Genomic DNA, 14,957 nt, shown 5'->3' with positions numbered 1-14,957 from the left:
AGAGGCAAAGCCATGACCTGCACTGTCCAGGTGTCAGCAGGAAGACGAAGGGGCATGTGTGGGGAGTGGGCAGGGAAGAGGAGCATCGAGACAGACACCAATAGGATAAGAGAATCTGAGGAAATGCTGTGATTCAGTATGGCCAGCCTGGGAGTGGGAGAGCAAGAAGAGACGAGGCTGTGAGGAGGGCAAAGCCAGATCATAAAAGGCTCACACCCCTTGCTAAAGGAGAAGACTGAATGGGGTTTTGTGTCCATGAACTTCTGAACTCTCTGCACATGCACGTGTTGTTCACAATGCCTAAGGGTCCATACTCCAGGTCAACACATAAAATGGGCAATGTCCTGGATAAAATGGAACATATGGTCAACCCTAGCTAAGCCTCAGATATCTTTCCAACCCTTTGGCCATAGCCTCTGGGATGCTTCCAGTATTGTACTCCCAAAGCATGTGGTGGACACTCAGATCATAACCTCAACCACACTCTCGTGTGATTATTTGTCCTCTGTTTCCCCCACTGGACTAGGAGAAATGACGGCTATGTTTTATTCATGTTTGTACCCTTAAAGTCATCTCTCTGCCTAGGACAGAAGAGGCATTGATATTAAATCACAATAAAATAATAGCTTACACTTAATGAAGGCTAATAAGTATCTGTCAGGCATTCTTCTAAGCCCATGACATGGATTATATCATTGAAAAATTGAGAACACTAGCACTTTTATTGGACTCATTTTACATATGAGAAAATCAGGATGCAGAGAGGTTGTGTAACTTGCCTAAAATGACACAGCATGAGAGGAGGAAGAGGACTCTAATCCAGATCTTATCTCCAGAGGCTTTGAATGAATAAAGTCAAGTCTTGAGATAACAAGAGTGTGGACTTGCAGAATCGTCTGAGAGCACGTTTCCCGGAGCCTGTCCGGCCAGTGATGCGTGTGTGTCTGGGCGAGCACCAGGCATCATTTGCTTGATCTTAAACAGTGGACCGAATGACTCTCCATCCGTTATCTCCTGTGGTCCTCGCAATAACTGTGATCTCTAGGCAGGTTCGTTATCCTCGTTCTATGGATGTGATCATTGGGGTTCCCAGAATCAGTGAGCTTCTCAAGATCACATACCGGAACCTCTTTCTAGTCCATATCTTTGGACTCCAAACTGTATGGTCTTTTTACCGACCACACAGTTATCCTGATGGTAATGATTCCTTCCGATGAATTTCTTCATTGCTAAAATGGGAATGATCGTATCTACCTTGGGAGGCGGTTGTGAGGATAAATGAGCTGATGGATGTAGTAACTGCTCACTAAAGAGTGGTGGTGGGTGTTGACGTTGTTACAGTTGTCACTGTCATCGTCATCATCGTCATCACCACCTGAGAAGACTTGGGATGAAGAGTAGGCAGATTCCAGCTATGGGTCAGGAGTCATGAATTTAAAGTAAAATGGCCAAACAGGAGGGAGTTGAAAATCTTGTTTGGGTTCATAGGCAGGGTTGGAAACATGGATTCAGGTCTGCAGATCAGCAGCGCTGTTGATCAGAAAATGTGATCAGGAAGGATCACCAAGGGCCGGAGGAGCCAGGACTCTGGTCCAATCCAGGGCCAGGAGCAGACATTTCCAAACCTCCTTACATCATGGTCCTTACCATCACACCATGAGATCGCTTCCTGTTTGCCTGAACTCTGAGCTCAGGAGGACGGATCCAGCTTATTCATCATTGAATTTCAGCTCTGTGTCCCCCAGTGCCTGCCATATAGGTATTGGATGGATGGATGGATGAATGAGTGAATGAATGAATGTACAAGTGGGTACCCACTTACACAAACCAAAAAAGCATGGATTGGAACCTAGCAGGGCACAGAGCCAGATTACATAGAGCAGGAGAGCTTGGAGTATATGACCAAGCCTCCTGCATGGACCCTCTCTTGTAATTTCCCTCTTAGACACCCAGGGAACCTGGTGCTGACCATTGAACCAAAGACTCTCCACCAAGAGCAAGGGAGAACCCTTTTTCTTTGCTGAAACAGTGAAGCGTGCACACACACACACTGTCCCTCCACCACCACCATCAGCCCCTTCACACACAGGGAGTTTATAAATATAATAATCTCAAAGGATTGTTTGCAGCTAGCTTCTGCCTGAGGCAGGGGCATGAACCAGATGAGCTCTCAGTGACTTTTCAATGAGCAGCATTGTGCATCACGGTGGCTTCTCTTCTTTCTAGCATGAAGCACACTTGGTCATTTCAAAAACGATTCTGAAGGCCCCCAATTGAAAGAGGTTGTTTCCTTTAGTAACTATTGACTGTAAAAACAAAAAATAATATGCAGATATGGTGACAGACGCCATCACCGAATTTATCAATCGTTGGATGAACTTGTCTTTATTCTAAGGATGTTTTCATATATTTGAAAAACATAGACCTATATGTGCAGGATACATTATTAACATATTCATACTCCCGTTGATTTAGCAAGCCTTGCAGTAACTTTGGTTTTTCAAGGCATCTGCAGCCCTCCAGGGGCTGGACCCGATGATCTAACTCAAATTCTCACTGTTTCCACTAACTAGCTGGTAAAGTAAAAGTTATGCACATTGCTTCACCTCTCTCAGCCCTGTTTTCTTTAACTGGAGCAATAATTCCTACCTGCCTTTCAGGTGTGTTATGAGGTTACATGGGATAACGGATAAAGCACACACCTATGTCTAACGGATGCTGTAGCTTCATCCTGTCTGACACCTTCCCAGTCTTGCCTCGGCGCAGTCCAAGACTAGACGCTTCCTTAGTTGCCTTCTTCCTTCCCCTCTAGGTTCCTGATTGTCCTTGGGTGCTTGATTCTGGCCGTCCTGACCACCTTCAGGGAGTACGAGACTGTTTCGGGAGACTGGCTTCTGCTGCTGGTGAGATGGCGCGTGCACCGTGGTGCTGTGCTGCGGGGGTAGATGCTCTGGTGGGACCGCCAACGATGAAGACAAGGAGGCCCTTGGGTGCAATTCTGCCCAACTGGTTTTGGTTTCCTGGAGTCTCTGGCCAAGTCCAGGCCCAGGAGAAAGCATTGGTGGATCAGTTATGAGGTCTGCTGGGGGCACAGTTGGAGCAGGGAATGGCTGGCATGTGTCATTCCAGATTAGAGGTAAGGGGACATAAACAAGGTCAAAGCAAACACCAATACCCACTGGTTAAATGATCAAATACAGCTTCCCAACTCTCTGACAGTAACACAAAGGCATGTTTCGTCCCAACCCTTCCTCTGCTTTTCCTCCCTAAACCCTGAGGATCTCTTCCTTCAAGGCCAAGCAACAAATCCCATTTCTGCATGAGCACTCCAGGTCCTCCCTTCTGGGCCTCTGCCTGTTTTTACTCTCCAGTCTGTATCCCGTGGTGTGGCAGAGAGAGCGTGCAGTTAGAATTCTCGGGCAAGTTACCTAACACCCCGACTCAGTCTCCTCCCATCCTCACCTAAAATATGTAGCAACGTACGGTGAGGAGCACATGCTTATAGGCTGGGTGAGGCCTCCACACCCGGCCAGGAGGAGGCTCCCAGGAAGGGCTGGATCCTTCTGCAGCCCCGGACAGCACAGGCCAGCGGCCCCTTGAATGACCACGCCTTCCTGGATTAGGATCAGCCCACCTCTCTAGGGGGAGGCCCCACCCTCTGCACAGGGAAGGGATGCCAGCCCCCAATCAGGGTTTACGAAATAGCAGAACCTTTGCCCCCCAGTGAGCTAACCACGTGTCCGTGGTGCCGGAATCAGCAGGTTCCTTCCAAGGGCAGGTGTTGACAGTCTACAGGGCAGGTCTGAAGCTAAGACCTGAGCAGATGACTCCTGGGAAGCCATCCAGTTCCAGGAACTAAGTTTCGAGGATTGCTGCAACTCCCCAAGGGCCCCAGGGAGGTCAGTGGGGGCAAAGGTGTCTCCATCTGATCCACAAAGGAGGCTCAGGAGGGAAGATGCAAACCCGATGTCCCGGAGACGGGCGCGGGCTCAGAGCCTGATCGCCTGCCTGGGATGCCTTTGTTGCCACTTTTGGCCTTGAGACATTTGTTCAGCCACTCCTTGCCTGGCCTCGGTTTTTCAAAATACAAGATGAGGGCATATTATAAACTACTTCCGGTGGTGCCTGGCCCAGGAGCTGTGCTCAGTGACCATTGGCCACGATTAACAATACCAGGGACCAGACACCGGCTGGGCAATATCACTGATTCCTCTCCTTTCAACCCAACTGAACTTCTTGGGGGCTTTTCAGTACATTAAAGGGATTTTTTTTAATGATCCATTAGAAGAAAAACATAGAAAAAAAGGGTTAATGTTAGAGACAGTTAGCACATCAGAGTGAAGACAGGAACTGCCCCAAACTGAATGGAGGTGATCAGCCTGTCCTGCCCCCTCTACCACCAAACCAGCAACAACAGGAATCCAGCTCTTCAGAACTTCCGGACAGAAATCGCTAGTTCTGGACAGCTGGGTCCCGGTTAATGTGTCTCTCCACATGTTCTTCAACGCAGGAAACATTTGCTATTTTCATCTTCGGAGCCGAGTTTGCTTTGAGGATCTGGGCTGCTGGGTGTTGCTGCAGATACAAAGGCTGGCGGGGACGACTGAAGTTTGCCAGGAAGCCCTTGTGCATGTTGGGTAAGCCCCGACCCCGAGCCCGGGGTGCCTCATCCCCTTCTTTTGGTGCATTATTTCTCTGAGGCAATTTTAAGCAGACGCTGTTCTTCTGGGAGACCATGCAGTGCCTTGGGGGCCTGTCCCCGCCTCCGACCCTCCCTTCAATCCTCCAGCAGGTGGAATTCCTGCCCCCGTGGCTTCTCTTTATAATGAGTCCACAGGGCAGGAATTCTTAAGGCGGGTGGGGGACGCTCTTGGCATTTGGGTCGTGAAGGAGCCAGCTCATGGCAGGATGTGGAGCAGCCCCAGTCACTGTGACAGCCAAAATTGCCCCTGCAGTTCCAGACTGGCCATGGTGGGGATGGGAGGCAGGACACCATTGCTGGTTGAGAATGACCTCTGTAGGACCGCAGAGGTAATTCTTCCATCCTAACACCCAGTCTGGAAGAATCTAGCACCTGTGACCCCCCTCGCCACCATAATGCTTTGTCCTGACCCACCTTGCTTTGGGGAGGTGTCATGGAGACCCCTCCATCCAGGTGTAGGCATTTTGATAGCAAAGAAGGTGGAAGCTCTCACACACACCTATTGGTGCACCCCACCATGTCCCATCTGAAGATCCTACTAAAATCATACAGTGACAGGACGAAATCTACCTGCAGTGATGGTTAGGAGTCTTGGAGCTTCGACTTCCTAGGGATGGTTAAAGTCAGAGGATCACAGAATGTCAGGGCTGGAAGGGACCTTCAAAAGCGTTTGGTCGAAGATGCCCTCCTGTCTGATGCTCCAGCCCCCTTTGCAGCAACCTTTAAGTGGTCCCCCAGACTCTACTTGCATACCTCCAGTCACGGGGCGCTCACCACCTCTCGAGGGTATTCATTCCATCTTAACTCCTCTGACTCTCTTCAGATATTCGAGTTCAGCCATCCTCTTCCTCCTCTCCACTCCAGCAGTCTCCTTTCATTGGGAGGAATGTGCTTAGCGGCTTCAACTCCATCTTATAACCCATCTTCTTAGCATCATAGACCCTCTCCTCTGAGCTGCTGCTTATTCCTCACTCCCCTTTTAAAAAGTGACCTGCCGGGACTGGACACAGCCCTGTGGGTACGAATGACCCAGCCAGGGAGGAAGAGCTGGACCCCTCCTTTGTCCTAGGTGCTGAGTTCTCTCCGTGCCTCCCGGGGCCGTGTTGCCACGTTTGCAGGTTGTCTCACACAAAGGACAGGTACCACCCTCACTGTCGGCTGAAGCCTCTCTCCCTTCTTCCCATTTGCTGCTGAGGTTGGAAATCTGAGGGTTTTGTTTATTGCTCAGAATTTTGAATGCAAGTAGGATGGGTGTGTGTACACACACGTGTACACGTGCAATTTTGGAGAACTTCGTAGTTACTGATTTTTTTTCACATTTTTTTTCTCTCTTCCTTTGTCCTCTTTCCATGTCTATCTACCGTGTCTTAGTCCTTTCCAGCTGCTATAACAGTGTACCACAGACAGGGTAGCTTATAAACAACAGAAATTTATCTCTCACAGTTCTGAAGGCTGGACCTCTGAGATGGGGGTGCCAGCATGGCTGGGTTCTGGTGAGGGTCCACTTCCTAGTTCCTAGACAGCTGTCTTCTTGCTGTGTCCTCACATGATGGAAGGGGCAAGGGAGCACGCTGGGGTCTCTTTCATAAGGGCACTAATGCCATGCATGGGGGATCCACCCTCATGACCTAATCACCTCCCAAAGACCCCACCTCCCAATGCCATTACACAGGGGGTTAGGACTCAACATATGAATTTGAAAGGACCCAAACATTCAGTCCATGGCAACCCCCAACTTTCCTTCCCCTTCCTCTTTCCTGTCTTTCTTTCAAGGCTTAAGCTGACTTCTTTTTGGGGTGACCTATCCAGTGTGTATGTGTGTGTGTGTGTGTGTGTGTGTGTGTGTGTGTGTGTGTGTGTGTGTGTGTGTGTGTGTGATGGCAGGGGGTGGGGGAGATGACTTTGTGATCGACGGTGCCCAAATTCAGAGGTTCCTGCCAAGTTAGAGGATGTCGTAGCATATGGAGCCCGGGCCCCTCTGGAACAGGGGCGTTCCCCATGGAACTGTCTCCGCTATTCCAGGATTGTACTGGAGCTCCAGATCACGTCCCCCTGCCGGCCTTCCTGGAGAGACAAGGCTGGACCTCAGCATCCACCATCCTTGCTGGCTTCTTTACTGATGTTGCTGCATTTTCTGTTCTACTCCTCTCAACTTCTCCCGTAACGTGGCCCTTGTGGGAAATGTTGCTTTCCTCTGTGTGTCTGACAAGAGGCTGGTTATCACGTCCACACATATCATGGCCTCCTTACTCGAAGCAGCCTCAGACCCTGCCATTTTGGGTGTGGAAGGGTCCCTCTGGGCCAGAATTTGCTGTCCTGTCAGGGTGTCATTGACTTAAGTCACATTTACCCTGCACCTAGGTTTTGTTTTCTCTTTTACAAATGTGATAAATGGGTATCTTTGCGCAGACAGACTGAGAAGCCTGGCCAAGGATATAGACATATTGGTATCCAGGTGTCTGAGCCCTACTTTTTCCCAAAGGGTAGGCACACCTGGGAGATAACTTTGACATGGTGGAAGGGGTGCCAGCTTTTTTGCAGACGTACCTGGTGTAGATCAAGGAGCCTGATCCAAGCTGGGTGGCAGCACAAACAAAGGTGTAGAGGTGTGAGAGAACACTGTGGGCTCAGCAAACCACACATGCTTCTAGAAGGTTCCCAAGGGCCGGATCACAGAGGATTTTCAGAAGTTTGGACTTTGCCCAGTGGATAAACATTCCTACAATGTGTTCCTTGGAATCCTGATGCTCTTGCAAAAAAAACAAAAAAAAAACAAAACAAACAAGCAAAAACAGTTCATACAGGTCAAAATCTTTTGAGAAAGGCTGGACTTCATTGGTAAAATTGAGAGCCACAGGGCATATTAGCATATTAAAGGCTCTGAGAAGTCCTGCAGTAGCAAAACCTGTTTAATTGAATTTTTTTCAGATTTACTTGATGATGGGATCCTTTTTACCTGCTTAGCCCACTGCAGTACAGTGGGGAGATAACAGATCCGGGAGCTGAGGGGAGAGCATTGAAGGGAATAAGAAAGAGACCAGGGCCCTCTTTCTTCCGTCCTCAGCCATTTAACTTCAGGAGCCAGCTTGGCCCTTTCAGAAGCGCCCCATCCCCTCGGCCTCTGCTCCCAGTCACAGCTCTGGTAGACGTTTCTAGGTCACCTCCTGACAGCAGCACCCCACTGCTGGGGTGGGCCCCATGTTTTCCCACAGTCTACCCCAGGGCCTTCTCTGAAGCGGAGGGAGGTCACAGGCAGTGCAGCTCGCGAGTGTGGGGAGGTTACGACCCCCTCGGCCAGCAGGGAACAGGATCTGGTGGACAGATGGCCCAGCTCCCATCTTTCAGAGGGACAATGGTGGGAGGTGTTCTGCCTACAGCTCAGAGGCTCCAGCAGCGGCCTTGACATCACCCCTTGCACTGGCCTTTTCCCCGCCCCCCTCTCCCCTCACTTCTGCTTCCTGAGATCATTTCTCATTAAATCACCCACAGCCGCGTCCCTGTCTCAGGGGCTGTTTGCAGGGGAGACCCACAGTAAAGCAGCGTCTGAGCTTCAGGCTTCACCTCCACCACCTGGGCAACCCAGATCCCTTCTCGGCCGGAGAGGGACCCCCGAGTGCCACCCCTGGAGGGCCTTAGAGCATCACTTCCCTGGGATTTAGAGTCAGCGTTGGAGTCCAGCAGGCCTCCTGCATCCAATCCCCAGTCGGCCACATCCGGCCGCGTGGCCCTAGGAGGGCATTCACTCTCAGAGCTCCTGTTTCCTCCCCTGTCACAGGAGAACGCGAATCCTGCGCGGTCCACGTCACGATTTAACACAGCAGCGTTTAGCGCGTGTTCGTCTGCCACCGACACTGCCTGTGACGGCTCCCATGCCTTGGCCTGACCTCCATTCCCCTCTCCCCTGCCACCCTCTGTCCTCTCTCCAGACATCTTCGTGCTGATTGCTTCTGTGCCGGTGGTTGCCGTGGGAAACCAGGGCAATGTCCTGGCCACGTCCCTGCGGAGCCTGCGCTTCCTGCAGATACTGCGGATGCTTCGCATGGATCGGAGGGGCGGCACCTGGAAGCTCCTGGGCTCGGCCATCTGCGCCCACAGCAAAGTGAGTGTCGCTGCGAAGGGGCCAGACCGCGCTGGCTTCCTGCCCGCCTAGGCCCATCCGTGGCTTCTCCTCCCTGACAGCGTCCCCAGAGGGTGGTTGTCCTGCCACCACTGATGATGATGATGACGATGATGGGGAGGGGGAGGAGGAGCAGGAAGGAGAGGCACACACAGGTGCGCTGCAGCCAGCAGACGCAGGTAGACCTGGGCTCAGGTCTCAGCCCCACCAAATGCGAACAACTCTGGCCAAGTCACTCAACCCTTTTTGACCTCAGTTTTTCCTCATTCCTAAAGCAGGGATGGTAATGCCTGTACCTGTGGATTGTTGAGAGGATGAAATGAGCTAATGCAAACCAGCATGGGGTGGGAGGGAAGGGTTCTGGAGTCAGGCAGACTGGTTTGAATCCAGACTCTACTGATGTGACTTTGGAGATTTCCTGTAACCCCTGTGGGTCTTCTCTCCTGCCATTTATAAAATGGAGATGACAATGTGTTCACCTCAGGGTGAAAAGCACTTAGAATACACCCAGTTCATTGATGTGGTTCAGTGGCTATTGTTATTATGTAGCCAGAAGCACAGTGCCTAGAACTTAGTGTTTGGTACAGATGAGCTCGCCCCAGGGGTCAGGCACTGTTCTTACCCCATTTCAGTGCTAAAGAAGCAGATCTGGAAAGAGGAAGTGAGCTGCCCACCATCACAGACCCAGGCAGGCTGGCTTCAGAGCCTGTGTTCAGTGATTTGCTGCTGGTCGTGGTGGCTCTTGCCTCTCCAAGGGAGATGAGAAGCTGGGATCAGTGGGACTTGGCCGGATCTCTCCCAGAGTCCCACGTGCTGGAGCAGGTGTGGAAACCCAGGCAGGCAGAGTCCAGCGTGTCTGGAGCTGTCTCTGCCGTGCTCCCTGTGTTTCTTTCCTATTGTTAGCCCAGACCTTCGGTAGCACTTTGTGTTAACATCCCTTCCTCAGCTGGACCCTGGAGAAATGAAGGAAAAACCTCTGAGTGGCAGGAAAAACCACTCCGAGGCCAGTTCAGGAGAAATTGGAGTGAAGGACCCCTGGGATGGGTGTTCTTCAGGGGATAAAGCCAAAGCTACCTTTGTCACTACAAGGGCATCTTCTTGTGCCAGGCTTGGTGGGTACAATGGACGCGGTTGGTGCCCTGACCAGGCTACCTTTACCGGGAGGATGTGCTCAGCCCTCAGCTGCTATGAGAGTTAGCCGCTAATATTCCCAGCTGTTCCCTTCTCTGGAGACATACAGGAACGCTGCCTTGCCCAGGAGCTTATATTGTTTTCATCTTCCTTCCCCCACATCAGGGAAGCACACCGCCAGTGACTAGCTGACACAAGTACCTTTCTTGCGTTGGGACCAGCCCTGTGGTGCAGTTCACACTCCAGAGCTCCCCGTGGGATCAGGCTGAAGGAGGCTCCAGCAGAGACCACGTCCTTGCTGAGCTCTTTCTCCTGCCCTGTCTGGTTTCTTTCACTCCCTCTCTCCCAGACCCACCCTCAATCATCACATGCACCTAAGCCTCTGTGTCAGGCTCTGCTTCTGGGGAACTGCACCCAAGGCAGTGATCCTGGGGGCAAGTCGCCATTGGGGAGCTCAGAGTTTTCCTTATATGTGTTAATAGCAGCGTGCCATCCCCACTTGGGCAACCCCAGAATGCCTCCACACAGCTAACTCCTGGGTTCTTCCAGCTCAGGGACACACCCAGATGTGCCGGCATGTCATCGTAGAATGAGCAGGAGCTTAGGAGTCAGACAGCAGCTCAGTGCACATTTCAGCTCTGCCCCCTTCCAGCCGTAAGACTTTAAGAACATTGCTCTGTCTTTGTACGAGCTTCCCCAGGGGTTAAGATGTGAATCCTTCCAGCGGCTCACATAAGAAAAGGTACATGTGAGTGCCTGGTGAATAATAAGTGCTCATTAACGGTAGCATGGATTATTTCAGACATGCTCTTCTTCACAAACGTACAAGTAAATATATAAAGAAAATGAAATACAAATTTAAAACACCCGGAGTCTCTCACTGGAGGATGCAGTTTCTTGCCATACATGTTTTATTCCCCATCTGTGCCACTTCTGGCCACAGGCTCGGGGAGCTCAGGGCTTTCTTTTCAGAGTTCTTTCTTCACCCGACCTTCTATTTTATCTTTTATCAGAGGACTTGTCTCCATGGAGCTGAGCTGATTCACAGCTCCGGTGGAAATCAGGGCTAAAAATGTCTGGTTACGGTCTTTGTCCTGTGTTCCCTCAGATTAGAATAGATGACAGTTGGATGTTTGCTATGTCATTCCTGGGAAAAGATGGTCCATGCCACCGCCAGACCCCACAACTGATGCCAGGTGGGCAGAACTTCAAGACGAAATCATGTATGTGGTAGGAGACCGACGGCAGACAAAACAACTGCTTGGCAAGCTCTGTTTCCCATCCTTCCCCGCAACAGTCCCACTAGACGAGCCTTTAGCCTTTCACTGTGCCGAAGCTGCAGAGCGGTTATAGGGCTGGCCTTCACTTCCGGGGCAGGCAGTGTGTTCAGGAGGTAAGCACTTACCTGGATTTGAGTCCAGCATTCACTAACTGCAAGAGCTTAGACCAGTTCCTTCTCTGAGCCTGGTGAACAGGCACTTACCAATTCATTTCTTCATTCATTCATTCAGAAAACGTGTTCTCTGGGCCAAGTTCCATGCTTGACTCCCCTGGAAACTCAGAGATGAAGAGTGACGGGCCCATACAGGGTTACACAGGGTTAGACTTTAAAGTTAACGCTCTTACTAAAGTTAGGCTCGGCCGGGCTCTGCTTCCAGAACAAATAGGCCCTGGAGTCTCTGTGACTTAGCACAAAAGCTGTGGGTGTCTTCTCACTCACACAGTGTCTGATGTGGGCTGGGTGGTCCTCATCTGTCTTGGAAATGAGCCTTGAGTCACCAAGGCAAGGGAAGGGGGGCCCAGAGCATCCTCTAGAATGGATTTAAGGCAGGAAGTAGCTCCCCTCACCCCCCCACATTGGCTGGACTCCGGGCCCTCAGCCCGCACCTGACTGCAGCGGGGCTCAGGCGTGGGCAGGAGCCCGTGGATGTCGGGGAGCAGCCACAGGTTCTGCCATAGAACTGCTGGCGAAGATTGCCTCCAGGCAGAATTACCTTGCATAGCCTTTGAGACGACTGCAAGGCACAGAGTGGGGACACATTTCACTCCTCAGTGACGACCTTTATACCAGCTCTTAATCCCACACAGCCAGTGCTTCTGTGTGCGCATGGACAGCTGTTTCTCTGCTTAAGCACCAGATGAAACTTCTGACTTGCACTTGGGGGCCAGAGGGTATGAAAAAGCTTAGGCACGCTAGAACCACACTTAACAGAGCAAGAGGGTCATGCTCATACAGCCACTGGGGAAGGACGATCCAATTCATCTTCTCCTTCTCGAACCCCCGGCGGGGCAGACACTCATGGGGGGGAAGGGCCGCCTGGATTGCCTGCAGCATCTCAGCTAACCTCTCTGTGCTGTAAACTCACACGGGTGCACTGTGCACGTGACGCTGTGGGGAAGGTCAGGCCTCTAAGCAAATGAGCGTAAGAAAGTGTTAGAGATTTAAAGTTTGTTTAGAAAATAGTGAAGGCCTTGAAAGAAAGCTAGAAATGAACCCTAGCTCTAGTTGGGGGGAGCAAACATCCGGAAAGCTCTCATAATGGAGATGACGTGAGTCTGAAGATGACTCAGTGCTCTCTGGTTGGTCCCATGGGGAGGGACAGGGAGGACAGAGGACCAAGGTGAACAAAGGCACAGAAGCAGGCAGAAAGCAGCCCTGTCAGCGAGATACGATTCACCCATAAAGCCAGCTGACTGGCCGCAGATGGTCAAATAGATGAACTCTATCGATACGAACAGCTTCATTCTCTGTGATGACTCAGCAGGAATGACGGGCCTAATCTCCAGACTGTGTTCGCCCACGACTTTGACTTTCTTCTGCCCAACCTACCACAGTAACCACAGTAACCCTTGAAACTGGAGTAGAATGAAAGACATAGAAAGCACCTCAGGGATTGTCATGGTCAGGATGTTTGAAACCTCAATGATTTGCCCATCTTTGCCATGTCTCTGCACCATCCTTACTATTCCTCAACGTTTTCCTTTAAATCAGCTTTCTCCTGTTTACATATTTGTCCTAGTCTATCATGCAGTAATATCCATGAAATAATAGGTTTTAGTGTAATCTATGCTAACGTGTAATATGGTTTAAATCAGTAGGTGACCACTTCACATAAAAAAACACCTATCTGCATTTGAAGTATCTGTGGCACTTTTTGGAACTCTCTGGTCCAGTCCCTTCATTTTAAAAATGAAGAAACTGAGGCTGGGGAGGAGGGGTCATTTGCCCAGAGTCACACAGTCAATTAGTGGCAGGGCTGGGGCCCCGTCCACAGGTCCGTCCGCTCTGCCAGGATAGCTCCCCCTTGCTGTCCGTCACTGTCCCAGCAGAACTGAGCTTTGTCCTTGCTCTGCCCAGTCCTGCTATAGGATAGGGTCTCCTGAGTCCCAAGCCTTGTCTCAGAGGCAGTGGCCAGTCCCTCCTGCCTTCTTGCCTCCAGGGGAAGGCCCTTGAGCTGTGATGTAGAGATCACAGAAATCTTCCTCTCCTCCTAGAGCTATACGCTTGTTCCGTTAATGACGAAAATAATGACCATATTACTGATCCTATTTTACAGTGATGGGAGATGAGGACCAGAGAAAGTAAGTAACTTGCCCGTGTCACAGAGCTGGTACACCTGGACTCCAGCTCCAGTGTGTCTGCTTCCAACCTCCACCCAGCCTCCACTCAGTGACCCCTCCCCTGTCTCTGCTTGCTCTCCCAGGAGCTCATCACCGCCTGGTACATCGGGTTCCTGACGCTCATCCTTTCTTCATTTCTCGTCTACCTGGTTGAGAAAGATGTGCCGGAGGTGGATGCCCAAGGACAAGAGATGAAAGAGGAGTTTGAGACCTATGCGGATGCCCTTTGGTGGGGTCTGGTGAGTCCCCACCTTGAAGGCTGCCCAGTGGGGATTGGCTGTTAGGGACAGAGAGAGATGGAGGGCGTGGCAGGGATGCGCTCCGTCACGCAACTGCATTCTGCAGCCACAGGGGAGAGGAGGCCTCCTCCAGTTCTGAACCTGCCCCTGGGAGACGCCCCCTGCAGGGTAGGCCCTTGGAAGGGGCTTTTCCACAGTGTTTATAGGAAGTCAGAGCTCTAAACAGTCTGGTCCTACGGTCACTCAGGGACCTCACCTCATTCGTCGTAGGCTGTCATCAGCCAGGCCATGCTGTGTAAACAGACACAGTGGCAGATGTAGATGTGTGTACCCAGACCCTCAAACACACCTAGAGACACACAGCCCCACACCCACAGGACATGTGGTACTAAAGCATTGCTCTAAGCACTTTACATTTATAAATCTATTTTAAGCTGAAATAACTCTTATTATCAGCCCGCTTTTAAAAATGGGGAAACTGCGGCATGAAGTTGAGTAACTAATTCCAGGACGATCTCTGAGCCAGTTAGTGGTTGACTTGGGATTTGAACTCAGGCATTTGGGTTCTAGAAGCCACACTCTTAACTGCTCCGAAAGCCTGCCTTCCATGTTCATAAAGTACATGCGCACTGATAACCTACACATGTAAACGCACACAGGAATATTCAACTCATACCAGGACAGACACGGACACAGACCTTAGCCATGCACACATATACACACAATACATATGAATACACCCACAAGAGCACATATATTTAGAATCATGGCTATACACAAAATCACACATAGGCAAAAATACACATGAATGTATGTCACATACACATGTTTGCAATTATTGAAATATTTGTTGACTGATTGACCATAGGGAGGAAATCCTTAACTTAGAAACAGGTGTGGTCTCAAGGCTCCCATATAAATTTGCTGGTACTTAACACCTTCTCTCCCGTGGGAATCCTTTTTTTTTTTTTTTTTAATTATTAGCACTTTTAATTATTATTATTTTATTTTTTTGGCTGCGTTGGGTCTTCGTATCTGTGCGAGGGCTTCCTCTAGTTGCGGCAAGTGGGAGCCACTCTTCATCGCGGTGCACGGGCCTCTCACTATCGCGGCCTCTCTTGTTGCGGAGCACAGGCTCCAGATGCGC

General features: G+C 50.7%; 1 protein-coding gene across 1 annotated transcript in view; it reads left to right on the top strand.

Annotated features, from left to right (window-relative positions):
* KCNQ3 (potassium voltage-gated channel subfamily Q member 3) overlaps positions 1-14,957 on the top strand; it is a 298,454-nt gene that overhangs the window by 237,250 nt on the left and 46,247 nt on the right. Inside the window, exons 2-5 of the mRNA XM_068525522.1 lie at positions 2,813-2,903; positions 4,511-4,637; positions 8,629-8,801; positions 13,655-13,810. Of these exons, the coding sequence (XP_068381623.1) occupies positions 2,813-2,903; positions 4,511-4,637; positions 8,629-8,801; positions 13,655-13,810 (547 nt within the window). The remainder of the gene's footprint in view (positions 1-2,812; positions 2,904-4,510; positions 4,638-8,628; positions 8,802-13,654; positions 13,811-14,957) is intronic.

The sequence above is a fragment of the Eschrichtius robustus genome, chromosome 17, assembly GCF_028021215.1.
Source record: "Eschrichtius robustus isolate mEscRob2 chromosome 17, mEscRob2.pri, whole genome shotgun sequence".
NCBI classification, from domain to species: domain Eukaryota; kingdom Metazoa; phylum Chordata; class Mammalia; order Artiodactyla; family Eschrichtiidae; genus Eschrichtius; species Eschrichtius robustus.
The sequence above is the reverse complement of the archived record's forward strand: the minus strand, read 5'-3'. Positions and strand labels throughout refer to the sequence as shown.